This window comes from Ochotona princeps, chromosome 30 (assembly GCF_030435755.1).
Source record: "Ochotona princeps isolate mOchPri1 chromosome 30, mOchPri1.hap1, whole genome shotgun sequence".
NCBI lineage: Eukaryota > Metazoa > Chordata > Mammalia > Lagomorpha > Ochotonidae > Ochotona > Ochotona princeps.
This window is the reverse complement of record NC_080861.1, coordinates 19,666,049-19,692,196: the sequence shown is the minus strand read 5'-3', so window position 1 is coordinate 19,692,196 and position 26,148 is coordinate 19,666,049. Positions and strand designations below refer to the sequence as shown.

The 26,148-nt window shown below is 57.7% G+C and overlaps 2 protein-coding genes across 5 annotated transcripts in view; one reads left to right on the top strand and one right to left on the bottom strand.

Moving 5' to 3' along the window:
- Positions 1-2,014: 2,014 nt before the first annotated feature.
- On the top strand, positions 2,015-9,366 carry ACAA1 (acetyl-CoA acyltransferase 1). 4 transcript variants are annotated; one of them, XM_004588359.3, is made up of 13 exons: positions 2,021-2,096; positions 2,540-2,865; positions 2,950-3,043; positions 3,692-3,749; positions 4,220-4,299; positions 4,437-4,479; positions 5,861-5,959; positions 6,935-7,015; positions 8,137-8,327; positions 8,411-8,590; positions 8,791-8,846; positions 8,963-9,108; positions 9,285-9,366. In XM_004588359.3, exons 2-13 carry the CDS (start codon positions 2,647-2,649, stop codon positions 9,358-9,360), a joined length of 1,323 nt encoding a protein of 440 aa, XP_004588416.2. In that variant the 5' UTR covers positions 2,021-2,096; positions 2,540-2,646; the 3' UTR covers positions 9,361-9,366. The 4 variants fall into 4 exon arrangements, with proteins under 4 accessions (XP_058513195.1, XP_058513196.1, XP_058513197.1 ...); XM_058657213.1 differs by having other exon boundaries at positions 2,018-2,096; positions 2,540-3,043; XM_058657214.1 differs by having other exon boundaries at positions 2,018-2,096; positions 8,963-9,346.
- A 114-nt stretch (positions 9,367-9,480) lies between these two features.
- DLEC1 (DLEC1 cilia and flagella associated protein) overlaps positions 9,481-26,148 on the bottom strand; it is a 42,003-nt gene continuing 25,335 nt past the window's right edge. The window contains exons 20-37 of the mRNA XM_058657192.1: positions 21,011-21,164; positions 20,538-20,648; positions 20,169-20,302; positions 19,779-19,970; positions 18,344-18,414; positions 17,847-17,998; positions 15,388-15,506; positions 14,867-14,937; positions 14,168-14,376; positions 13,973-14,083; positions 13,740-13,865; positions 13,544-13,638; positions 13,323-13,407; positions 13,020-13,205; positions 11,180-11,341; positions 10,258-10,411; positions 9,908-10,031; positions 9,481-9,826 (exon numbers count right to left, since the gene is read on the bottom strand). Coding sequence (XP_058513175.1) covers positions 9,709-9,826; positions 9,908-10,031; positions 10,258-10,411; positions 11,180-11,341; positions 13,020-13,205; positions 13,323-13,407; positions 13,544-13,638; positions 13,740-13,865; positions 13,973-14,083; positions 14,168-14,376; positions 14,867-14,937; positions 15,388-15,506; positions 17,847-17,998; positions 18,344-18,414; positions 19,779-19,970; positions 20,169-20,302; positions 20,538-20,648; positions 21,011-21,164 — 2,374 coding nt within the window. The 3' untranslated portion in view covers positions 9,481-9,708. The remainder of the gene's footprint in view (positions 9,827-9,907; positions 10,032-10,257; positions 10,412-11,179; positions 11,342-13,019; positions 13,206-13,322; positions 13,408-13,543; positions 13,639-13,739; positions 13,866-13,972; positions 14,084-14,167; positions 14,377-14,866; positions 14,938-15,387; positions 15,507-17,846; positions 17,999-18,343; positions 18,415-19,778; positions 19,971-20,168; positions 20,303-20,537; positions 20,649-21,010; positions 21,165-26,148) is intronic.

The window sequence follows — 26,148 nt, the reverse complement described above, 5'->3', positions numbered from 1 at the left end:
ACATGAGAGGCCATGCAGAACTGAATGTTTATTGTTGTAGCAACGGCAGCCACCATCTTGCTGGATTACACACTGAAACAAGGAAAGGAGAGTTTTTATGCAAAAACATAGTTCAAGTGATGGGAAAACAGGTGCACAGAGCACAGATGAGTTTACACAAGGTCAGAGCAGCCCATAACAGTTCCAAGCAAAGGGTGAATAAGTAGCTCTCCGTGGAAAGAAAAGAATTAGGCAACATTTCAAGGGACAAAAACATCAGACTCTGAGGTCAGGTCTCTTTGCATGACTCCAGGCCTACGTACAACCTTGCATGGACACAGAGTGTCCCCTGCTTTACGCCTCTCCTGGAACATCTGCCGGGCGTCTGCATCACCAGAGTGCCCAGCAGCAGGGCACACAGCTAGCAGCTCTGGTACAGCCAGGCTCCCTCCACAGGCTGAGGGTGAGGGCAAAGGCACTTGCAAAGCCAGAGCCGCCCCACAGAGCACAGCTGCTGCCCGGCCTCTCCACCTGCGCCTTGGATGGGGAAGCTGAAGCCAGACAGGGAGAACAACTCAGCGCCGGGGCCATCATCAGGGTCCTGGCTAATGATCCAGCAGGTGTGCGGTCCTCATAGCCTCTAGATCCTTACAGAACAAGAGACACGGTGGCCATGTCATTGCTGTAGAAGGGCCTGGGGGTGGCAAGTCCAGAGATCAAGGGGCAAAGGGGCATGGGCCCCAGGAGTGCACAGCCACGTGGACCAAAGCACGTGCCCTGGGCACCAGCACCATCCTCAGGGCAGGGACAAGGCTTTGGCCAGGCGGGTCCAGAACCAGGACTTATTGCAGGGGTTGGTGTAGTTGCACACGGTGGCAAACCGCAGGATGCTGGGGAACTCCTTCTTCATGGCCTTGTACTTGATGGGGATCAGTCGCTTCTGATGGGCACCTGCCAGCCAAGGGAACAGCACTGGCACCAGGCCCAGCCCCCAGCCCAGGGGCTCCCTAAGACCTCTGCTGGATACACACACACACATTCATGTACACACACATATACACCTGCAGTGCAGAGACCCCTAGGAACTCCTGCCTCTGGCACCCCAAGGCCACGCCCACTTGCTCCTACCTGCCAGAACCACTCCAGGCCTGTTCAGGTCCAGGCCTGCAAGGGCAGGGTCCCCACAGACCTTCCTGGATACACACACACCTGCAATGCACAGAGACCTCCCAGGAGCGCCTGCCTGCTCTGCAGGTAACCACGACCATCCAGCAACACCTGGAGTGAGGGACAGCAGGCAAGCGGCAGGTGCGGGGGTGACAGCCTGACGAGGGGCCTGGTATCCCCAGGTTGGACAGGGCCCAGCGTCTGCAACCTTTCCCCCACACCCCTTTTCGATGAGCTTGCTGGCGACAGACCAGACACAGGTGCCAGGCAGCACATTATGGAGCCAGCAAGGCTTCGCTGAGCACACACAGGTCTTTTCATGTGAGCCCCACAGCAGCTGGGGGAGGAGCAACACAGAAATTGTTGCTGTCCTACAGCTGGTTCATCCGCTGCATCCACACCCTGAACTCGACATTGAGCCAAGGCCATCTGTCCTGCCGCCTTGGGGGCCGCCCTTGGCGGTGTCAGGCACCAAGTGGCAGCCCTGTCGGGTGGAGCCTCTGTCCTCTGAACCTTAATCCTTGTCCTGGCCTCCCCGGATCCTGCCCTCCCACTACCCCCAGGGACAGCTGAGGAGTGGGGGAGGAGGGACTGGGACCTGAAGGTCAGCGCTGGGAAGACCTGTCCCCGGCAGGTGGTAGGGGGATGCAGTCCCCTAAGGTGGGTACACTCCTGCACCAGAGTTGGACTCACATGCGCCCTGGCACCTGCTCCAATGACTCAGGTGACCCAGGGCCTTGACTGGGTGTCATGTGCGCCTGGCCTTGCCGCTTAGGGCCGGGGCGAGGTCCTGACCCGGGAGCCCTGGCACAGTCACTGACTGAGCAGAGGCGCACCGTCTCCCACCGGCCTCCCGGAGCGCGCCATCAGCCACTGAGTATCCAGTGCAGCGTGGGCTCCGGGACACAGAGCCTGCTCTCCATGCCGGAGATCTCAGCCACCCCAAACAGGTGTGGACGAACTGGAAGACGCTTGGGGCGCTCCTTGCCAGCGAAGTGTTGTCGCACCTGTTGCATCGCCGGCCGGGAGCCCCTGATAGCCTGGATCTTCTCTAAAGATCTCTCGGGAAAGCCTCACTAGGCTGCGGTGCAACCTTTGGGACGCGGAGGTCTGAGGTCCCCGGGCAAGATGCGGAGACCCAGGCAGTCCGAGGGCCGGTTCTGAAGGGGCAGCGGAGGGAGCTCCCACCGCCTCCCGCTGCAGGGAGCTGAGCCCGGCGGGGCGGGCCTGGGGCGGATCCGCGATCCCTGGGCGGATGCTGACCCGGGAAGGGCCGGCCTCGGAAAGGTCCGCTCCTGGAGGCCCCAGGGGACGGGACTCTGGGAGGAAAGCGCTTCCAGTGCGGGTTAGGGTAGGGTTTCAAACCTTCTGGCCATCTCGTTGGTGGCAACAGGAAAGGCGGGACTTTGGGAGCGGATCGCGCCAATCAGAGGAGCTGCGGGTGGTGGTTTGGGCGCCAGGTGGTGCTTCTGCGCCTGCGTCTGAGAGTTTTGAGTCCAAATGGAGGGTCCAGGAGCTGCAGGTGCCTCTGCCCGGCGGTCCGCCGAGATGTGGCGGCTGCAGGTGGTGCTGGGCCACCTGAGCGGCCGACCCGAGTTGAGACCCGCGCCGCAGGCCGCGCGGTGCCTAGGGGTCTCCCCACGGGCATCGGCCGGCGACGTAGTGGTGGTGCACGGGCGGCGCACGGCCATCGGCAAGGCGGGCCGAGGCGGCTTCAAGGTGAGACCCCCGGGCCGGCGCCCCCTGAGTTCCCCGGGGCTGGCGCAGGAGGGAGGGCTCATTGCGGCTGTGCCTCCCCCGCAGGACACCACCCCCGACGAGCTCCTGTCGGCCGTGATGACAGCGGTGCTGCAGGACGTGAAGCTGCGGCCAGAGCAGCTGGGGGATATCTGCGTGGGTGAGCCCCGGGCCCTCCCGCTTCTCTGCAGGGGCTGCCTTGCCCTGGCCAGCTGGAGCGGGCTCCCTGGGGGCTCCTGTACCCGCGCCCCTGGCATGTCTCTGCGCCCTGCACACTGCCCTTTAAATGCTGCCGAGAGCCCTGGCTCTGGGACGCCGCTGTGCGGCAGAGAACTGAGAAGTAACCCTGTGGTCACTTCAGCTTCGTCTCCCCACCTGTAGCTCAGAGGGTCAGCAGTGTGCGATGCCAAGCACCCTCCTGGGCTGACCTTCTACAGGGCAGCAGGCAGGGAGAGGGCACAAGGTGCCTGGGTGCCCTCACACACCCCTGTCCCTGATCTGCAGGACCCCTTCTGCGCAGTCAGGCTGTGCCTGCATCCCTCTGGGCCTCATCTGGATACTGATGGGCAGGGACAGAACTGGGGCAGGTGCAGGCCCAGGCCCAGCCTGTGTGGGTGAAGGGTGCCAGTGGGTGTTGACTGGCAGGGACAGGGTGGAGCAGGTGCAGGCCCAAGATGGGCTGTCTTTCCACTGTTGCCCAAGAGACTCAGGTCCTGAGAATGTTCTAGAAAGTCTCCTGTGAGAACAGCACAGCTGTGACCTAACTCCCAAAACCCACCAGGTGCTAAGTAGGGTTTGTTGTCCGCAGGGAACGTGTTGCAGCCTGGAGCTGGGGCAGTCATGGCCCGCATCGCGCAGTTCCTCAGGCAAGTTGTCGTCCTCCAGCCTTGGTGTCCCACGGCCCTCGGAGCACGTTCTGGGCTGGGGACAAGGGGTTTGGACCTCTGCCCCGCTGGTACAGTGACCTGGGTACCTGCTCTGGGCAGCCGGCTTCCCCCGCCAGATAGGCGTGTGTGGACATCTGGACGCTTTGGCTGGATTCCCAAAGAATCGGCTTGTTGTTGTCACCTGTGAGGGTGGACTGTGCCCTGTCAGGGTGACTGTGGTGGTGGTGGGGGTTGGCATGAGTGCATGCCAGGCCTAGTCCAATGGCACAGCATGGGGGCCTGTAGAACCTGGGCAGGACCCACCCCAGGAGCCCTGACATGCCACCTGTCAGCTCCAGTTGTCCCTGGTAGATTACATCTGGGCCCTGCCGCTATGTAGAGACATTTGTGCTGCTGGGACACAGGCTGCCAAGGGGCTGACCCCATCCATGCTCTCGCCCTTCCTACAGCGGCATCCCAGAGACCGTGCCTCTGTGCGTCATCAACAGACAGTGCTCGTCAGGCCTGCAGGCCCTGGCCACCATCGCTGGTGAGTCGCCCATGAAGGTACCTGTGCTGGGCCAGCAGGACGGATCTGAGCGGCTTCCAGGGCAACAGCTGGGAGAGCCCCGGTGGACCCACACAGTGCCCGTGGCCAAGGATGCTAACGTGGCGCTCTTGTTGCAGGTGGTATCAGAAATGGATCTTATGACATTGGCATGGCCTGTGGGTAAGCCCCCCTGTCTGCACGGCCCTAGCCCCCCATCTCTACCCTGGGATGACACAGCCAACCTCACCCCGACTCCCTAGAGTCCGAGTGTCCAAGCCCTGGTAGGAGAGGCCCACACAGGCACCCAGGGGCCCTGAGGAACAGGCCTTCCCTCTGTCCTTGGAAATCTTGGATGCCTCCAAGTTGCTATTTTGGGTCCTCAGTGGCTCTGGCTACTGACTTGTCTGTCCCATGTCGGGGCTCCCAGTCCTGTTAGAGGGGTGGGGTCTCCCCTCCACCCCTACCTGGGGGCTGCAGCCAGTGCCACTGCCCAGGTCTTTGTGGCAATGGTGCAGGGCAGGGCAGGTGCTGAGCTCAGGCCCAGGTGGACGGGGGCAGGGGCAGGTGCCAGGAGTGAGCAGGCTGGGGTCTGGCTGTCCCCGCCACCTTCTGACCTGTGCGCCCATCTCTATAGCCTCATTGCCCGCCCTTTGAGCACCCTTGGAAAGCAGCCAGAGACCACAGTGGGGGTGCTGAGGCTGGGCAAGAGTCATTGCACACTCTGACCTTTGATCACTGTCCTGTCCCTATCTAACTGGGGGAAAGGTGACTGAGCCACCCTGAGCATAGGAGCGGGCTGGCTCCCAGGAGGTCCAGGCCTGGGGACCAGGGTTGTGCAGGACCCAGCCAGGAGGCCTGCATGGCACAGGTGGTCCTTGCAAGCATGGTCCTGGGAGTTTCAGCAGGCTCTGGGCCAGACTGCCTCGCGTGCACCCAGGCTGGTTGTACATGGACAGCTTACCCAGGCCTCGGTGTCCTCCTCTGTGAAATGGGGGCGCTGACACAACAGGGACAGCAGCCAAGGCCTGGAGTATGTATCAAGCAGCTGACACCATCTGCTGCCCTCAGGCCCCTGAAGTGTATCCCTAGAGCTAGCATTACCACAGGCACTTGGACCCAGAGGCTTTGAGTCCCCACCCTGAAGCCCCATGTGACCATGTGGCCCTGGCTCCCAGACCCTCAGGCTCCATCCAGCTGCAGTTGCTGTCCAGCCTGAGGTCTGTGGTCGCTCTTCAAGCATCTGTGTCCTCTGCCCACTGGGTCAGGGTTTCCCCCAGGGTTGCTGGCACAAGGACTTTGCTGGGGCAATGCCAGGAGCCCGACTCCACAGCTCTGAGGGAAGCAGGCCCACCCCAAACTGTGTGGGCCAGGCAGTGCTGTGTTCTGGGGGAGGCACCCTGCACCTGCTACTCCATCTGGCCAGCCAGGTCCTGCCCTACTGCCTTGGCTGCCCTAGCAAGTCCCCAGTGTGGAACTCTACCTTAGCATGGGGGGAGTGGGGTAGGGGTAGTCCTGTGGGCTCTGCTCACCCCTCGGCCACCCTCCTCACCCTCTTCGTCAGGGTGGAGTCCATGTCCATGGCCGAAAGAGGGAACCCTGGAAATATCACCTCGCGCCTGATGGACAACGAGAAGGCCAGAGATTGCCTGATCCCCATGGGGTGAGCACCTCCCTCACCACCTGTGCAAGGGCCCTCCCAGCTCCCTGCGGCACACAGGGCCAAGCCTCGGCCTCCCTGCTCTGAGACTGCATTGCTGACACTGATGCCACCTTTGAACTCTGTGTCCTGAGCCCCGACCCACTCTGAGCCAGTGGGCCCCATGCCCTTCCTGTTACCCCCCTTGGAGAGCCTTAGCCCCAGCGGGGACCTTGGCCACTGTAGCCCAGAGCCTGCAGGCCTGGGCGTGAAGCAGGAGGTGGGACATGTTGGTGACTGGGCCTGCTGGGGAGGACAGAGGCCCTGCCGACACAAGGGCTGAGTGCACTTGTCCAGTGCCGGAGCTCTGTAGCCAGGCTCCCTGGGTACCCCCAGAGTCCTGGGGTGTCCTGGCTGTGGGAGAAGGACATGGCAGTGATTGGCAAAGGGGCTGTGCCTTTGTTCCTCCCACATGCTGCCTTCTGGAAAGCAGGAGCCCAGCTGTGGGTGCCCAGGCTGACCACTGGCATCTCCTCTCGTTAGAGCAGCTTTGCTACGCAACATCACCACTGTGTCCCCCCTGCCTGTGCTGGCCTCTGTGCTGGGCTGGCATTCCCAGGGTCACACCCTCTCCTACAGCTGAGTCAAGCAGACTCTCCTGTGTGAGCATCTCCAGCCTGTCCTGCACTGCCCACTCCCTGTCCATTCCCAGCCCTGCTGGCCTTGCTGCCCACTCCCTGCCCATGCCTGGCCCTGCTGGCCTCCCTACCCACAGCAGTTCCCACACCTGTCCATGCCCACCTCTGCTGGCCTGCTTGTCCACAGCACTGCTCACCCCTGACCATGCCCAGCTCTGCTGGCCTCTCTTCCTGCAGCAATGTCCACTCCCTGTCCGTGCCCAATCCTGCTAGCCTTGCTGCCTGCAGTGTGGGAGGCCATGGTGCTCCTTGCCCAATGCTGCAGCTGGCCCTGCCCCTAGCGTGTTCCACTGCCTTCCAGGATAACCTCGGAGAACGTGGCGGAGCGGTTTGGCATCTCCCGGGAGAAGCAGGACACCTTTGCGCTGGCATCGCAGCAGAAGTGAGTGCTACTGGAGCTGAAGCTGCAGGATGGCAGGAGACTGTCCTGTGGACATGGTCCCTGAGATGACCCTGGTCATAGCCGCTTTCCAGGCCACCGGCCTCCAGGGTGGGAAGTGGGAAGGACCAGGACCCTAGGGTGGTGGGTCTGCCAGGCCAGGGCACCATCTGCTCCCTGAATGCCTTCTCCCCAGCTGGGCCTCACTGTCCTCATCTTTCCTTAGGGACCTAATGAGGGCCAGGCCTCTTCCCTGCCTCCCTGCCTCCCTGCCGGGGTGATGGGATGAGGCTGCCACAGGCTTTTCTGGGAGCCAGATCAGAAGTAGCCATGCGGGGTACCCAGTTTGTGTCTGGGGCCACATCCCAAGGTGGGGGGAAGAGAGCAGGAACTGGGGATGACCTGCAGGAAATGCCGGGGACTCAGGCCCCCAGAAAGGCAGAGGCTAATTTTGGTCACTCAGGAACAGCAGGGAAACAAGTGGCATCCAGGCCAGATGGGCTTCCCCGAGGCAGGATTCTTAGCTGCTGGGGGCCAGCACCCCTGTACCCTTGCTGGAAGCCCTGGGTGCTTTCCCATTGGCTGCCCTGGCACCTGCACTTGGCATCATTGCTGGCTCCCTAAGCACCTGGGCCTTTAGCCTGTTGCTGTGAGCTGTGCAGCCAGTTCCCACGCCTGTCACCTTCAGTGTCTGTCACCTTCAGTGTCTACAGGGTGGTACCAAGCCACAGGGAGGAGAGCAAAGCCAGCAGAACCCCACACCACTTCCCCCACAGGCTCGGTCCTTTGGTCCAGGGTGAGGAACAGCTCGCCCTGCCAAGGCAACTGAAGTGGGATTCAGGATGCAGTAAACCCAGGCAGGTGGATTTTAATGTGGGGATTCTGTCTGCCCATCACATGAGCATTTGTCCAAATCACCCTCAGCAGAAACAGATCTTCCCCACTTTCATCCTTTCCTTGAGAGACAGGAGTGGCCATGACCCAGAGGTCCAGGCTGGTGCAAGGAGGATACAGGAAGGTGTGGGCAGCCTCTTTCACCTACCAGGCACACACAGCTTGGTCAGACCCCAAGGGAGTGGGAGGAAGTCCCAGGGAGCCTGAGCCTGCTGTCCTTGTGCTGGCAGAGCGGCCCGAGCCCAGAGCCAGGGATGCTTCCGAGCCGAGATTGTGCCGGTGACAACCACGGTACAGGACGACAAGGGCGGCAAGAGGAGCATCACCGTGGCACAGGATGAGGGCATCCGCCCGGGCACCACCATGGAGGGCCTAGCCAAGCTGAAGCCTGCCTTCAAGGAGGGCGGCTCTACCACTGCTGGTGAGCCTGGGCAGGCCTCATGCCTTCCGGTAGGGTTATGCGGGACTGTGCCTGAGGATTCTGTCGCCTCCATGTGTCCACAGGAAACTCAAGCCAGGTTAGCGACGGGGCGGCCGCTGTCCTGCTGGCACGGAGATCCAAGGCTGAGGAACTGGGCCTCCCCATCCTGGGCGTTCTCAGGGCCTACGCTGTGGTAGGGGTCCCACCTGACATCATGGGCATTGGGCCTGCATATGCCATCCCTGCAGCTTTGCAACAAGCAGGTTAGGTGATGCTGGCACGGGCTAGGGTAGGACTGGCCCCTGGGTGGCATGGGGTCAGCAGGGGATAGGAGGGAGAGTTCTCAGTGGGCCGGGAATCAGACTCACTGGACACCTGTGGTACCCCATGTCTGCGCTGGGCCTCAGGGCCCTGAGAGTCCTGCTAAGGCCACTGGCAGCTGAAGTCTGTCCCTGACCTGTAGGGCTGACCGTGAATGATGTGGACATCTTCGAGATCAATGAGGCCTTTGCCAGCCAGGTGAGTCTGTGCTGCCTGCGTTCCTGGCCCTGGGCTGTGGGAGCAAGGTGCGGGGTAGGCAGTGAGCGAGTGGGGTGCAGGGCAGGGGTCTCTACTCACGCTCTGCCTCTTTCCAGGCCGTCTACTGTGTGGAGAAGCTGGGGATCCCCCTTGAGAAGGTGAACCCTCTGGGGGGCGCTGTGGCATTGGGCCACCCCCTGGGCTGCACAGGGGCGCGCCAGGTTGTCACACTGCTCAACGAGCTGAAGCGCCGAGGAAAGAGGTCAGGCTGTCACCCGGGGCTGCCTGCTGGGGGGTGGGCGGGTAGGTGGACCTGCCTGTGTCCACAGGTCTGGCCTGGTGGCTCTGCCTTCTCTGTGTCCGTGGGGCATCGGTCCCTGCTGCTCAGCCGGGCCAAGGTGGCTCAGTAGCCCCACCAATGGTGCTTTGTGTCTGCAGGGCCTACGGGGTGGTATCCATGTGCATCGGGACCGGAATGGGAGCTGCTGCCGTGTTTGAGTACCCCGGGTACTGAGTAAAGTCTCCACAGGGTATGCCACTCAGGGGGAGTGGTCCCCCGGGCACGGATGTCAAGTGCGAATCTAAAGGGTACCATGCAGCGATCAGCACTATGGACAAGGCACATCAGTCGAGCTGCCCAGGGACAGCACCTCGTGGACAAGGGAGACCATGGCTGCAGTAAATGTCATCCTCTTGGGGTGTGGCTTCCTTCCGGGCTGATTTCTGCCTTCCTTCTGCACCGTCCATCACAGTTCTGACTTCCCAGCAGGCTGTTAAGCAGCCAGGTGACCTCTCCGTAGACCCAGAGCCATCGCCCTGGCCCCAGCTCCCCGCACGGTCCCTGCCCGGGCAAGCATCAGAGCTACAGCGTGGTCACAAATCTCTCATCGCGAGAGCCCTGGCCACACATCCGCAGGGTACAAGCCTCCTCGCCTAGCATGCCGTCCACCACCAGCGTACACTGGTACAGTTCGCAGCTCCTGGGAGTGGAGAAGAGATCAGAAGGGGCCCGGGCAGCAGCCACAGCCCCACAAGCAGCCCAAGAGACCAGGAAGCTGTACCTGGCCGTGAAGAAGACCTGCAAGGTGGTGGTGGTCGGGGGTGCGTTTGGGGTCCGCGCCTCCAGTACCCCGCTGTTCGGGGACACCTCAAAGGCTCTCACATCCTTAGCTGGCTCCTGCTGCCCTGCACAGAGATGGAACACAGTGCAAGGGCCATCATTGTGCAGCCACAGCTGCACACACACAAACCCCAGGCCCTCCCACAGCTCTCCCATGCACGCTGTGGTCACATGGGACTGGGTGTTGGTTGTCCACAGGAATCAGGTGCCCAGTGGGGACAGAGTCCAGGCGCCCCTCCTGGAGGTCTCGGTCCCATGAGCAGGGACAGGCAGGTGCACAGCACAGCGTACCCATCAGCACGGCCCAGTAGCTCCGGCAGCCGCTCAGGTTCATCAGGTTGACTTCCCGGGTATGCTGCTGGCCCACGAAGCACGTCCCAAAGTCCAGCCAGCTGCTGGACAGCTGCAGCTCGGGCACAGCCACCATGGCCCGCAGGGGCACCTCCTGGAGTCAGAACCTTGACCTTGGCAAGGAGCTTTGAACTGCACCCCTGGACCCTAGCTACCCTGCTACCTCTAGTGAGAGCAGGGCAACCCCAGCCTTTGCCAGCCGGGGGTGGGGCCTGTGCTCAGTCTGTAGTCCCCACCTTCCCCACAGCCAATCAGCACTGTGTTCTGCCAGGCTCACCTCCTCCCTCCCCTTCCTTCCCCAGGCTCAGGCCCTGCCCTGGCCCTGGCCCTGGCCACCTCTCACTGCCAGGAGCACCCTCTTTGGCCCGTCCCACTCCTTAGCCCTGCAGCTGCCCAGGGGCCACTGCTGAGCCTCCATCCCCAGTGGACACCTGCTCTGGCCTTTTGTGGTCACTGTGCACCTGGCCCATGTGGCCACCATGGTGCTCAGAGCCCCTTGAGCCTGGCATTGTCCTTGGTCACTCTCTAGGGCTGAGTGTCCCTATGCATCAAGCTACTTCCTGGACACTCAATGTGGTTTCCCTCCTCCCTCCACTGAGCAGTGACCAGGCCTCCCAGGCCACCTCCTCCAGACAGCCCCCTGGATTTCCCTGAGCCCCAGCACCCCACCTGGCTTTGAGACCCTGCGATAGCATTGGCCTCTTCCAGGGAAGTGGTGCTCAGGCACTGGGGGAGGGCCTTGTCCTTGGCTCCATCCTCCTCCCCAACCCCCTCCATACCTCCAGCCAACTGGACACTGTGGGAGGGCCTTGTCCTTGGCTCCGCCCTTCCCCTCCATCCCTCTGGCCGCCTGGGCACTGGCCTGAGCAGTCTGCTTGCCGTACTCCAGGCGCAGGCTCTGTGTGAACACCATTTCTCGCTCCCCACTCGCGCTGCGCACGATGTCCACCCCGGGCAGCATCTGGTCAGCTGGGAGCCTCTGATAGGACAGCAGCTCCAGAGACAGTGAGAAGCACAGGTGCACCTGGGCAGCCACAGACACTGTCATCAGGGTGGTCCATGGTGGCAGCCTTCCCCACCCCAACCTCCGTCCTCCCTTCCCCAGGCCCAGCCCAGCCACAGCCTGGCCCAGCAGCAGCCTGCGACACCCCTGCCTGGGCAGTTGTCCCACAGTCACTGTCCAGCGCCTCCTCTGTCAGTGCTGGGACTAGTACACCTGCTCCCGGCGTCAGGGATGGGGAGGCGGGACAGGGACCACCTGGACGCTGACATCCCGGGCTGTGGTCAGAAGCTGCAGGTTTATAGTCAGGTGACAAAATCAACTCTGCTCCCCCTCACCCAGATCATGGTGGCTGCCATGGGGAAAGGCAAAAACCATTGTTCTGGGCTGAGATATGGGTACAAGGATGAGAGCCAGGGGGTATTCTTGAGGCTTGGTAGCTGGTGAGGAATAGACTGGTCACATGGCACCTGCTAAGATGCCCAAGTGAGGAGGCATGACTGGACAGCCCAGATGTGGCCAGCAATAGGGATTCAGCCTGGACAGTGCAAGTGGTGGCAAAGAACTTGGCAGAATTCTAACCAGGAGCCAAATGCCTTGTCTGCACACACACTGTGGCACAGCGCCCTTGCCAGGTGGCTTTTGTCTGGTAGCCTTTGGGCTTGTTTCTTTTTTAATGTAATGATTTATTTGTGTATTCATTTAAATGCAGAATGAATAAAGAGAGGGAAAGAGAGATCTTCCACCAAACTCACATACTTGGGCCACCAGCCACCACTGCCTGCCTCCCAGGCACATCCGCAGGAAGATAGACTGAAGAGGCGCAGCTCCGAATGATCCTCCAGTATGGAATGGGGCCATCCCAAGTAGCGGCGCCTTAACCCTCTACGCTGCAAGACTGGTCCTGCCTAGGGATTTCAGGGCAGCTGGTGGCTAGGCGTGGAGGTCTCTGCGCCTGCACTCTGGACCTGCCTCTGCTCAGCTCCCCGAAGAAGAGAGTAAAGAGGCTGGTGCAGAGTGGGGCCAGGTTCCCCCTGCAGTCACATGCAGCTCTATGCCTTTCTTGGAGCCGGGCTGAAGGGAGGACACATTTTAGAGCAATGCTACTGCCCGAGGCTCTGGCATTGGACTTGCTGGAGGATGTGAGCATGAAGAAGAAGACATGGGGAGGCAAGGAAGGGTTGTGCACATGCCCTGGGCCCATGCAGGTGCAAGCAGCTCCGTTGCACATGGGGCGATGACCCACCCTCATTCCCACAGGGGAAGGGAACGGATGGCACCCTCTAGGCCCTTCTGCTCTGAGGACTCCCTGGCTCCCAACCAGCTTTGACACTCCAGGTCCCTCATAAGAGGGAAAATCCTTGGGCTCACCTGCACTAGGGCAGGGGGAGAGAGGAACTGTCTGTGCCCCAGAAAGTGCACAGGTCTCCCTGGGCACCAGTCCTGGGACCCAGAGGGAGGAGTTGGGCATTGTAGGAACATGAGAGCTGGTTCCTGCCTGTGTGGGTGGGGCCTCGTGCTGGATGTGCCATGCCCCATGGGCAGCCCCAGCAGTGACAGCACAGGGCACGATGGGGATGTGTGCATATGTACAGTGTAGGTCTAGGAATGTGAGGATGGCATGCAGGGTGCTGTCTGGCTTGGGGCCGGGACAGCAGGTGTCAGGGAGTGGGATGGCAGGTTTCTCAGGGCCTGTACTGACCAGCATGTTCTCTTGTGGCTGGAGCACCAGCTGCTTGCTCACTGAGATGGTCTCCTCCTCGTGGCTCCAGCCAGCACCGTCCTGACAGATGGAGAAAGGTCTGGAAACCAGGAGCCGGAAGTAGTGTGGGATCTCCGTGGTATTGTTCAGCTTCAGGTGCCGTGTGAGCACCAGCTCGCTTAGCACCTGGAGGAGAGGGAGGGTGAGGATGCACCTGCCCTGGGTCCTCCTGCTGCATGGTCCAGTGGGGCATGCTGGGGTACAGGTGAACTGGCAAGGGCCAGCAGGTGGCAGCACACTCACCCCTGAGCTGGGCTGCTTGGGGATGAGGTCGCTGGCCTGGCACCGGAACTCTATGCTGCCACTGTCATCCAGCTCCAAAGTTAGCCTGCTGGGCAACAGGTGCTGCTGGGGCAGCCCAGGTGCTAGGGGCCCACCCCTTGCTTGCATTACCTGCTGCCCTGTCCTCTCTCCTTTCCCATCCCCCCCAGGAACTGGAGGGAGGGGCTGTCCCACCCACTCACTGTGCTGGCCTCACGTGGCCCTGTAGCTCCAGTCTCAGGGGTCCCACAGCAAAGTCCTGCAGGCGACGCCTCCTCCCCGGAATCTCCCTCTCCACCTACCGAGCCCAGACCGCGTCACTGGTGGCCCTTGAAGCCAATCAGGGGGCTACAGTCTATCCCAACCCGTGCCTGCCAGCCCCAGGCCAGGAGGGCTCACCTCGCTGTCCAGGCTCATGAAGCCCAGCGCGTAGCCCGTGTGCTCCACCTTGTGCTGGATGCCGGGACCGAGCAGCATGGGTGTGAAGGAAAGGAGGATGGTGCTGCTGCCCCCAGCAGGGACCACCTGGAGGATGAATGAAGCAGCAGTCTCCATGATGGGCCAACCTGCCAGTGCTTGGCCCACTGCAAAGGGAGGTTCGGCCCCCTTGGCTCAGCCCCACCCTGACTCACCACCTGCTTGGGGCTGATGCTGAATGGGCAGTCACAGGGCACCCCCTCGTGGCCCTGCAGGACCACGGAGATGATCTTAGCTGCATCAACACCAGAGCCACCCTCTTCCTCCTGTTATCAGGAAACCATCAAAGCAGCTATTTCTCAGCGGGCTCAAGTGGCCAGCCCGGCCTGCTCCCCTCTGCCGGCACTCACCGATGGGGCCGCAGCTCCAGAGCTGGATTCGGAGCCATCAGAGGGCATTGGGGACAGGGAGGAGCTGTGGCTCTCAGAGGTGCCAGGGCACACGAGCTCATTGCCTGCCTCGTCTCGCCGCGGGAAGGGTGGCCCGTAGAACAGCAGCAGCTCCAACAGCCGGTCCTCCCTGACCTCGGGCACGTAGGTCTCCCAGTCCAGGCGGATGTCTGGGACAGGCATGGGGGGGCAGGTGAGAATTGAGGAGGGGGAACTGGCTACACAGGGTGGGGGGCCCCAGGTCATGCTTGCCATCAAACCTTCCCAGTCTTTCCAGATGGAGGCTGGAAGCCCTCTTGTGCTTCAGGCCATGCCTGGAGCCTGCACATAGGCCTGCATCTGCCCCGTCTTCCCCGTTCCTCCTGCCTTCTGTCTGCTCCTGCCTGCTTCTCCAGGGCCCCCATCCTCTCCCATGCCGCCAGCTAGCACCGCTCCCAGTTCAGGCTTCCGTGAGCCACAGACCTCTCCAGTCCCCAACATCTGTCCACAGCTACTACCCTGCTTGGATCACCCATTCCCCGGCTCTCACCTGTTGCACTGCTGGCTGCTCCTGCCAGGCACAGGGCTGTGGACCACCTGGCAGAGGCAACTCCCAAGTACGGCCTGCTCCTCACCCCCCGCTAGACAGGCTCCCCCACAACACACCGGTGAGGCTCTCACCACAGGGGCTGGAATTATTCAGGCGCAGGGCCCTGGTGATGGTGTCTGCTCCAGAGATGTGCGCGCCGAACCTGCAGGCGGGAGACCAAAACCCCGAGCTGCAGGCCAGTGCACACCCTATGGGTGAGGGTGTGGGGCAGTGAGTCCCACAGAGAGGGAAGAGGGGCTGTCATCACCCTGGAGTTCTTCTCTACATTCTGGGGCTGCTCCCTTCATTGCCACCCCAACTGCTCTCATGTGTCAAACGTGATCGAGTAAAGAGGCCAGGGTCTGGCAGTGACCTCGGGCCCTCGGACTATTAGTTATTTCTACCCCCACACCCAGAAGCCCCAGCAGAGGTGTGTAGAGGGTACGTGTGTATCCCTTCCCCAAGATCTCTCTCCTCCAGAACACTGCTGCCTTGGGGCCTTCCTGTAGGTGGGGTAAGTGGCCCTGGGCCAGCTGGCGAGCAAGAGGGTGGCCAGGCTACAGGCCTGGGGGCTCTGGGGGCCATCAGGAGCAAAGGATGAGGAGGGAGGCACCTGATGATGGGCTCCTTCTGGTAAAGGCCCGCAGTGCAGTAGGTGGTCCTCAAGGAGCTGATGGGGCAGCCCACCACAGCCATGTGCACAGGGATGACTGCCGGGGGCAGGTTGCCCACCTACAAGCACACGCAACACTTGTCACAGCCCATCACTGCAGCCGCCACTCCCTGCAGCCTCCCTGGCCGACCCAGCCCACTCCCTCCCACCCAGGATGCTCCCACTCCTGCCCTCCCCCACCAGTCTCCTTGGGAACATTCTGCCATCTCTGTCTCTTTGTCCCCATTTCTGAAGCAGAAAGGGACTCCGTTACCTTTCTCTGCTAATAAGCAGCAAATCAGTACTGGTCTTTAAAAACATTAAGGGGACAATGGCCACCCACCCCCTACTCCCGCCCCTGAACACAGTACCCAGTGGCCATCTCAGGGCATGCCACACACACGAATGGCTACCCTGTCATTACCTGCCCAAGGTAAACCCACCAGCACCACACCCTTGCAAACCAGGCTGCTGCCCAGGGTTCCAGTGTTCCTAGCTAACTGCCCAGGGGTGCCCAGGGCCCCTGGGAGCAGCTCACTCATGTTCTCCCTCTCTTCCCCTCATAAACAAGGTGTGAAACCACTCACCCACCTCCCATGTCTTTCCCAAAGTGCCCCAAGAGAATGGCACACAGCCCCCACACCCGCACCACCAACACCAACCCTACCCCTCAGGCCTCGTCTCTGCACCTTGCACTTCTGTCACTGCTAGTGACAGAGGCATCCTCTACGTGTCCTGCTGTCTGGGAGCTGCCTGACCCAGCCCTATTGCTTCCTCCCCATCACTGCTGGTGCTTAATGACTTTTTAAAAGATTTATTCATTTTTATTGGAAAGGCAGATTTATACAGAGAAGGAAAGACAAAGATCTTCCATCCACTGGCTCACTCCTCAAGTGGCCATGATGGCCGGAGCTGAGCTGATCTGAAGCCAGGAGCCAAGAGCTTCTTCCTGGTCTCCCATATGAGTGCAGGGTCCCAAGGCCTTGGGCCATCCTCCACTGTTTTCCTAAGCCAACAGCAGGGAGTTGAATGGGGAATGGAGCAGCCAGGACACCAACCAATGGCCATATGGGATCCCAGCATCTGCAAGGTGAGGATTTAGCCACCAAGCTTTCATACTGGGCCCCTTAATGACTATTTATATTGAAAGAGCAGCCCTTGGTCAAATATAATCCATATAGAGTTGTTTTGTTTTGTCTTTAATTTATTTTTAATGCAAAGCCAGATACACAGAGAGGAGGAGAGACAGAGAGGAAGATCTTCTATCCGTTGATTCACTCCCCAAGCAGCTGCAATGGCTGAAGCTGAGCCAATTCGAAGCCAGGACCCTGCAGTTTCTCCCTGGAGTCTCCCGCGTGGGTGCAGGAACCTAAGACTTTGACTGCTTTCCCAGGTCGCAAGCAGGGCGTTGGATGGGAAGCGGGACTGCCGGGATTAGAACCGGAGCTTATATATGGGATCTCGGCATATACAAGGCAAGGAATACAGCCGTTAGGCTATCGTGCCAGGTCCAATCCATACAGTTTTTAATTTTCTTAGTTAGCCCACTAATTAGCTTGTGAAAAGTTTATGCAACTGACTAGTACAGCATAACAAATGAGGGTATTTCAAGGAGTTCACAGAAAATAGCATTAGAGGACACGTTTGGACAATCAGTGCAGTGGTACAGTACGGCAAGCCTCCCCCTGCAAGCACCGGCATCCCATATGGACACCAGTTCAAATCCCAGCTACTCCACTTCTAATCCTGTTTTCTACTAAGGCGCCTGGGAAAGTAACAGAGGATAGCCCAAGTCCTTGGGCCCCTGCACCCTCGTGGGAGAGCTGGAAGAAGCAGCTGGTTCCAAGCTTTGGACCAGCCCATCTCTGGACGCTGTGGCCAGCTGGGGAGTGAACCAGCAGATGATAGAAGATATCTCTCCCCATCTCCCTGTGACTCTGGTTTCCAATACATATAATATATTATCTCTTTAAAAAGAAACACATTTGTTTTGGTAGAGAAAAACTTTTTTTAAATCCACATGTACATAAAGGCCTTCAAGAAGCTCATGGAAAATGTACATTACAACTCCGCAGCCTCTGCCCTCCTCCGTGCTCACACCAGGACTGTGGGCAGTGTCTGTCACCCTGTCCATCCCCGTGTCCCACATGACAGGGCGCCCAGGACCACACCCGACAACGGCAAGTGTCACTGAGTAGGGTGTTTCCAGCACTACACCTCGTGGTGCAGAGAAAGGTGCAGAAGGTTCCGCAGCTCCCAAGGACTCGTCTCACCTGAACCATTTTGATCTTTTACCCCCACGATGGTAGCACACAGCTACGCCCACCTGGAGACCCGGCATGAGTGTGTGTGTGTGCGAGTGCGCGCGCGCGTGCGTCGGGGAGGAGCCTGAAGGCGTGTGAGGCCCATGGCGGGCTTACCGTACAGATGAGGCTGTCCCAATACTCGCCCCACATGTTTGCACAGCCCGTGAGGTTGATGTCCAGCTGCTGGTAGGGCCCCAGCATGCCCTGGGAGATGCTGGAGAAGAAGGCAGCTCCCTTCCCGTGAGACAGCATGCTCTCCATGAAATCTAAGGGGCAGGCAGAAGCACAGCTCTGCCCTTCGGCCCCTCCCTGGTCAGGCTAATCACGCCCTCCTATTGGGAACCCCAAACCGGAGGCCAGGAGTGCAGCGCCCTGCTCAGTCAGCCTCTCTTACCGTGAGAGCCCTCTCATGTGAGCCACCCCCTAGCCAAGCCTGGGGTCGATGCAAGGAAATGGTCTCATCCAGGAGGGGGCGCGCGCACACACATACAGGTAGAGAGAGCTGTGGTCATCACGGGGGAAGACCGCAGGAGGAGGTTCCTCCTCCCGGTGGCTGCTGACCTAAACCCAAAGCTCTGGGCGTGTCTGAGACCCGCCCTGGAGACCCTTACCCCACTGTTCTCGTGTGACCAACCGCTTCTGAATCCGAGTGGTCTTTAGCAGGGCAGGAGACACATCCGGCCTATGCAGACAGACAGACAGACAGAGCATGATGGCAGCCAAGTCTTCCGGAAGACTTAGCCCTGTCCCAGGGTAAGCAGCACCTCCTAGGCGCCCACAGAAGGAGGCTCCCAGGCCAGCTGTCATGTGCCTGGTCCCCTTGGTCTCTTTGCTCCCACTGATTCTCATCCGCGGATTTGCTGCCACCTGCAGGCCACCAAAGACCTTGCCTCCCAAGAAACCAGGAGGACTCTGGGTCCCTGGTACCCTTGGGTGCACACGCCAGTCGGCTCCCCATCTCTTGGTCTGTGTCCAGTCTTCCTGAGACCGCCTACCCAGCATCAGGTGCACACTAACGTCTTTGGGGTGGAGAGGAAATGGCTTAGAGAATGGTCTTTGATCCTACCCTGCCTTTCCAAGCGGCTGTCGAGTTGGGCTCCCCACATTAAGATGTCAGGGAGTGAACTGAACCATCCCTCCCGGCAAGAGCCTGAAACTAAAGTGCTGGCCAACTTCTCTAGCGTGAACACTTTCACCGTGGCTGGCTTCAACTTACAGCATTGCCAAATGGCCGAACATTTAACAGTTGGCTCTCCTAAGCCAGTCCCAGCTGGTTCTGGTCCGCTGTTGTATGCAGATATATGAGAGTATGTGTGTGCGTGTGTGCACTGTTCTTTGTGCATATCTGTGAGCTGTGCATGTGTGTGCAACCGTGTGCATGCGTGTGTACAAGCATGTATGGGTGTGCGGGTGTGCATCATGTGTGCTGTGTGTGCAAGCACGAGCATTTGCAAGGCGTGCATGGTGTGACTTCTGCGCATGCCTATACTGTGTATGCATGTGTGTGCGTGTGTGGATTGTATGTGCATTTTGTGTGTGTACTCATGTGGTCACACAAACGTTTGCACTAATGCCATCTGTGTGCATGTTGGGTGGGCATATATGTTGATGTGTGCATGCGTGTGCATCTGTGTACATACATGCTTGCCAACATGCAGTCTGGGTGCATTGCATGTGCGTGCCTCGAACATGCATGTACACATGAGCACACACGTGTGCTGTGCCTCTGCACATGTGTCTGGTAAGCAGATGAGTAAGCAGTGCCTCTGGCTTTGACCACAGCAGCTTTGTTGATGCCTTACTTGGGGGATATCTCCTCCCACCTCTGCCCCCCAAGTCAGCCCTGGCGCACGGTGGGATGTCCCCTGAATTCTACCTTGGCCAGGCTGTCCTGCCTGGCTTATCGTTAGCAGGGATGCTGAGGAGTGTTCACAGCCCCGGCCCCACCCGCAGGGCCCCTCTGGCTAGAGAGGTGCCCCTCAGGAGTCATGCAACCTTGCACATCCACCCGAGCCCTTCCCCCTGCTGGACGGAGCCAGGACTTACAGGCTATTCTTGCTGCCTGGCTCGCTGTGGAGACACCCGAAGTACTCAAATTGCAGGGTGAAGGGGGTCTGTATTGGGGAGCAGTTGGTCAGCACAAACCGGCGGTCCACACGGGTCCTCAGGGGCACCGTCGAACCGAAATCCAGGTGGAGCTCTTCCAGGTCGCCCGGCCACTGCTTGGTGCTGAAGACACTGCCCATGCCAGGGGCACCATGTCACCAACCGCTCGAGGGCCCTATCCAGACCTACCTCAACTGGGGATGGAGGAGCTCCTGGGAAAACCAGCTTTACATCCTCGGACTCTGCAGTCCAAATTTCCTGCACAAACTTGTCCCCAGCTGGTAGTCCTTCAGGAGCTCCACCCTCTCCCAGGCCCCCACCCCCACTCACCTGCTGCTATTGGATCCCTCCATGGAAATGGCAATGGTCACCTGGAGGCCCCGGGCTTTCCCAGAAATACCAAGGACAAGTGGCTTCTTCATGCCTGACACACAGCACGGGAGGACCAGCTGGGTCAGCTCTTCCTGCAGGAGAGCCCATTGGGGTCAGAGCCAGGGTGAGGCCCCTACAGCCAGTTCTGATAGCCTTGCTGGGTACTGGGCATGCCATGGCTCGTAAGGCAGGTGCACAGGTCTCAAAGGAAACCCTTCCCACACACACCATGCCTGCCTCGTGCCAGGTTGGGCACATTGGTGTCTCGCAGACTGCAGTACGGGCACGGCCAGCGACCCACCCACTGAATGAGCCCCACTCACTCACCTGTGTCTGTGAAGTCAGCTCCAACCGGAGCTTGCACTCCTCCCTGGGGCCCAGCAGGCCACAGCGGGGAAAGATCTTCGATGTGCAGAAATCGGCATTCTCTCCCAGGAGCTGGCAGACATCAGGGTGGGCCTGTTGTCACCAGGATGGTTCCGGGGCTGGGCAAAGGGCCTCCAGCTCATCTACCAGAGCTGGTGGCCTAGGGACCCTTGGCAGAGCTCCCAGGCTGGACACTCACTGCTGGGAATAAGGCCCCAAGGCTCCCCAGGCAACCAAGGAGCAGCATCACCACCAGGCTCCCACTGGCTGTATCCATGGGTCACTGGCAATGCTGGCTGCGGGAAGTTCAGGCTGCATCGGGCCATTAGCCTGGGACAGGCTGGAGTTGGAGAGGAATGGGCTGAGCCTGTGTGTTCTGGGGGGTCCCGGTAGGGGGCCATGCCCTTGCTGAGGGGAGCGGCCACGCTGCTTACCTTGCCCCAGTGGAAGTGCGTGGGCAGCTGCGTGCCATTGATGAGGGTGACGCTGGCCCGGGTGGGCACACCCAGGTAGAGGTTGCTGAGCTCCACCTTGCTGTTCTGCAGGTACACATGGGGCTCCTGCACCTCGGCATACACAGGCAGGTAACTGGCACACGGGGACAGCAAAGGCAGACTGATCAGAGAGGAAGGAGAAGTCCCATTGTCCCTGTGGACACAGCATGCAGGAACTCCCCTGGGGACCTGGGTCTCCAAGTGCTTGCTTGCTTCTGGACACACTTCAGGCCCCAGCAAAGTTTTCACCAGCATAGCCAGGAAGCCCTCAGGGAATCCGTAGTTTTCAAGCCAGCCAGCAATTAGCTGCCAGGAACTTGGTGAAGCTGCCATATGTTAAAATGATTATTCTGTGGGGCTAGCACAATGGCTTAGCTAGCTAATCCTCCGCTTGAAAATCCCATATGGTTGCCAGTTCATGTCCTAGATGCTCTATTTCCCATCCAACTCTCTGCCCCTGACCTGGGAAAGCAGTGGAGGATGGCCCAAAGCCTTGGGTTCCTGTACTCATATGGGAGACCAGGAAGAAGGTCCTGGTTCCTGCCTATGGATCACTCATCTCTGACTATTATGGCCATTTGGGGAACGAACCAGCAGACAGAAGATCTTTTTCTCTGTTTTGGTTTTTTTTTCCTGTAAATCTGCCTTTTCAATGAAAACAAATAAATAAATACATAAATCTTTAGAATTGTTATTTGATTTCAAAACACAGAGAAAGCGAGAACTTGGCTGATCGCCCATTGGCTGTTTCATTCAACAGTCAAATGCCACCAATGGCTGACAGCCCAGTCAAAGCCAGGAGATGGCGCCACCAATCCGAGTCTCTCATGTGGGTGGTAGGCCGCAAGTCCTCGGGCCATCCTCCACTGCCTTCCCAGGTGCCTGAGCAGGGAACTGGATAGGAAACAGAGCAACCGGGTCCCTAACTGGCTCTCCCTCATGGGATGTGAGTGTTGTATGTGGCAGCTCCACAATGCCCACACGGCAGTTTGCCCAACGTGGTTCTCACTGTGCGAGCAGGCACTCGCCAGCTCTCTGCATGTCTACTTGGATGGTGGGTGTGTTAGAGCTCATCATGAGCTGAGTTCCAGCAAAGGAGAGCATCCTGTGTCATCCGGATGGGCCCGGCTCAGTCAGCTGGGAGGCCTTGAGTCACAGTGACAGATCCTTAGCTGTGCCCCGGGCACTTGTCAGGCCCTTCTGGTCATACACTTTATGAATTTCTGCTTGCCTCACCAGCTTGTGCAGCCAGAGAAGCCAAGGCTTGGCAATAGAGTTCTAACAACAACAACAACAAAAAAAAAAAGAGTTATTTATTTATTTGAAAGATAGGGTGGTAACGAAAGAAAGGGAGAGACCAAGAGAGGTTCCCATCCATTGTTCCACTCCCCAGATGCCTTTGATATCTGGGATTGAACCAGGCTGGACCTGGAGCTCTGGCTGGGTCTCCCATACAGTTGGCAGAAGCTCAAGCACTTGGGCCATCACCGGCTGCCTTTCCAGGTGTGTTGGCTGGGAGCTGGATGGGAAGTAGGGGCACCAGGACCCCAAGCAGGCACTCTGACACCAGATGCAGCCATCCCAAATGGTGTCAAGTCATCGCACGGTGATATATTCTTCATGATAGTCTTACGTTATTTCTGCTCTGTTCCTCTGGTCAAGCATGAACTGACTGATACAACCCCAGGAAAGAAGACAGATGACAGAACAGGTGTGTCCTCACTTGTAATCCCTTCCCCCTGTCTCCTTTCAATACACCTGCATGAGGCAGTGACTATGAACTGTCTTGACTGGTCCATGACTTCGACAGGTGCGACCTGTGCGACAGTAATTGTACAAAGGGAGGGAAAGGCACAGAACTGTGTTAGCTCTCCACCTCAGACGACTGAAAAGAAGCGGCCATTAACCCAAACCAGATTGCTTTCAACCGTAAGATACTAACTGCAACCTCCTAGGTAACTCCTAAGGAAATAACTTTGAAAAAGAAAAAGGAAACATGAGAACTACCATAGAATACTAGAAAGTATCTATTACAGAAGGCAATGATGAGATAGAGCCACTGGAAGTCCAAAAACAGCATACAGATGGCAAACTGGGAGTGCACACTCCACTCCATCAGGAACTGTACTAAATAGAAATAGATCAGAAACCAATATTTTTCAAATGCAAATAATTGTGGAGTCTGTGTTGTGGCCCAACAGGTGAAGCTGTCAGTTAGAATACTGGTATTCCAAACTGCAAGGCCTGGGATTGAGCCCCGTCTCTGCTTCTAATCCAGCTTCCTGCTGATGCGCATTCTGGGAGGTAGCAGGTGATGGCGCAAGTGCTTGGGATAGGCAGCGTAGGGGAGACCTGGATGAAGTTCCTGGCTCCTGGTTTGAGCCTGGGTCAGCTCCAGCTGTTGCGGGAATCTGGGAGAGCACCAAATTCTCTTTCTCTCTCTTGCTCCCTTCCTTTTTATAACAACAAAATAAAAGGTCACTTGGTCAGAAAGATATGACAATTATACGCGTATTTGTATCTCCTCATAGCCCCAAAATATAGGAAGCAAAACTTGACAGAAGTAAAGGCAGAAATCAACGTTTCAACAATAACCTTTGAGGACTTCAATATCCTGCTTTTAATAACGAACAGATGATGGAAAACATAATAGAGGACTTACATGACTACAAACAAAACAACTACACACCGACCAGGAGATGCACACATATGTGTGGTCTTCAGAAAGTGGATAGGAAAAGAGCATTATGAAAAATTGATGCATGAATTCTCCAAAAACGTATACCAAATACATATATCTTTTAATTTTCCATTGTGCCCTCCTATCAAAACTTGTAAGATGGGGCTCCCAGTAGGTTAGCTGCTGACACCAGCTCTGCCACAGCACTACCAACCTGGCAGGATACATGACCCACCCTGCTGCCATGAGAGAGCTGCTGCCTGCTGATCTTGGGGTTCATCATACAAAAAAATAATATTTTTTTAAATGGTGCCAGTGCCGTGAAGTATAAGGTTAAACTTCCACCTGCAGAGCTGGCTTCCTACATGGGGTAGCTCAAGTGCTGGCTGCTGCATTTCCAATCCAGTTCCCAGCAAACGTACCTGGGAAAGCAGAAGATGGGGCCCCTGAACCCTTGTGGGAGAGCCAGAAAGAACTCCTGGCTCCTGGCTTCAGGATGTCCCAGCTCCTGCTATTACAGCCATTTGGGGGAGTAAATCCTTGGATGGAAGATCTATTCCTCTCTGTCACTCCTTCTTTCTCTGTAAACTCTGTCTTTCAAATAAAAGATGAATATAATCTTTAAACATATAATATATAGCTAAGCAGTGCTTAAGGGTAAGTTTATATCTACAAATACCAGTTTAAAAAAAAAAAGATTGCTAATCTTTCTTATGAAACTAGAGAAAGAAGGGCAAGTTAAACCTAAAATAAGACAGAAACAATGAGAGAAGCAATAGACAAAATAGAAAATGGAAATATAGCACATGTTTCAGCAAAACCAAAAGACTTTCTTCTTTGTAAACATCAGCATTGACAAGCTGTGTAGCTGGACTGGCCAAGGAAAAGAGAAGAATCAAATGGTGGGAATCGGAAATGAACAAGGGGACAGCACTGCCAACCACAGCCACCAAAACTCAGACTTCTAAAGGCACACTACCAACAACTGTGTGCCAAGAGACCGCACACAGCTTAGAAGAAACGGACAGGTCCTTTGTGAACACAGAAGCAGAACCCTTCAACAAAATGCCTGCTGTCCACATCTGTGAGCACCTGGGATGCATAACAGACTGGAGGGTTCCTGGAACAGCCCCAAACCAACATGCAACAACCAGGGGCAGAAGAGAGGACAAGAATGGCCTGGCTGCTTCAACAGGTACCAAAAGGCACTCAGCCAAACCCAGCATCCTGCTCGCAAGAGCAGATGGGATACCCGGAGTGAGAGGGACCTTCCCCAGCCAAGCAGAACATCACACTTAGCGCTGGAAGAATGAATGCTTTTTTTTTTTTCAGATTAGAAACAAGACAACTTTATTATATTTATTTGAAAGGTAGAGTTACAGAGAGAAGGAGAAATAGAGATATCTTCCATCTGCTGGTTCACTCCCCAGATGGCCACAATGGCTAGAGCTGAACCAGTCGGAAGCCAGGAGCTTCCTCTAGGTCTCCCTCATTGAGTGCAGGGACCCAAGGACTTGGACCATCCTCTGCCGCTTTCCCGCACAATAAGCAGGGAGTTGGATGAAACGGGGAGCAGCTAGATACAAACCAGTGTCTAAATGGAATGCCAGCACCGCAAGCGGAGCCTCGGCCCACGGCACCACAGCTCCAGCCTCTAGCACTAGACTTCTGCTACTGATATTCAACTGCATGTTAAAAGACTTCCAGAGGGGGAAGGCAGAGGGAAGAATCATCTCTAGGTGCAGATGGCACGCTCTCCTGTTTGGAAATCCATGAGGTCAGTAGGGTTACAGAACCCTGTGCCATCCATACCACATCTTTGTGGTGCTGCGCATGTGCGAGAAACCATCAGAAAATGGAATCTAGAGTTCCACTTTCAGAAACTTCAAAAAGGACAAGAGCCCTAGGAATAGCAAGAGTCGGGACTAATGGAAGGATGGGATTTGTTAACATTAAAGATGGTAACACATCACAGGAAGTGATGGAAAAGGCCCCGAGTCCATGGAAAGCTGTTTTGTGCTCACAGATGGGAGGCCTGGGTATCGCTAAGATGGCCACATACCCTAAAACTGAGCCACTGAGTATCACATAGTCTCTGAGCAAAGGCCCAGCTGCTGCTGATGAAGAACCTCAGTGTTTTCTGCTTTTTGTGGTTTCTGCCTTGCTTGCTTGGCTGGGGGCTGTGTGAACTCCAGGCCTGACAGTCTACATGACACCTGGCAGGTCACGTGGGCAAAGCACCCCTCAGGAAGACCTCTGGTATTAGATAAGACTCCTCATTGCCCTATGGCCCGCCGGTTTGTACTATTTGAAAGTTGCTTGCTTCAAACCCACCAATAGCAGCCTGCCAACTTGCTCTTTTTAAAAGGTAACAAATATACTGACCAATCATGACTGT

Bases quoted from the DNA above. Each gene is read 5' to 3' on its own strand.
- ACAA1 (XM_058657212.1), top strand. From the start codon at position 2,647: ATGGAGGGTCCAGGAGCTGCAGGTGCCTCTGCCCGGCGGTCCGCCGAG. The intron at 3,044-3,691 runs GTGAGCCCCGGG...TGTTGTCCGCAG, and splicing joins GCTGGGGGATATCTGCGTGG to GGAACGTGTTGCAGCCTGGA. The intron at 5,960-6,934 runs GTGAGCACCTCC...ACTGCCTTCCAG, and splicing joins GATTGCCTGATCCCCATGGG to GATAACCTCGGAGAACGTGG.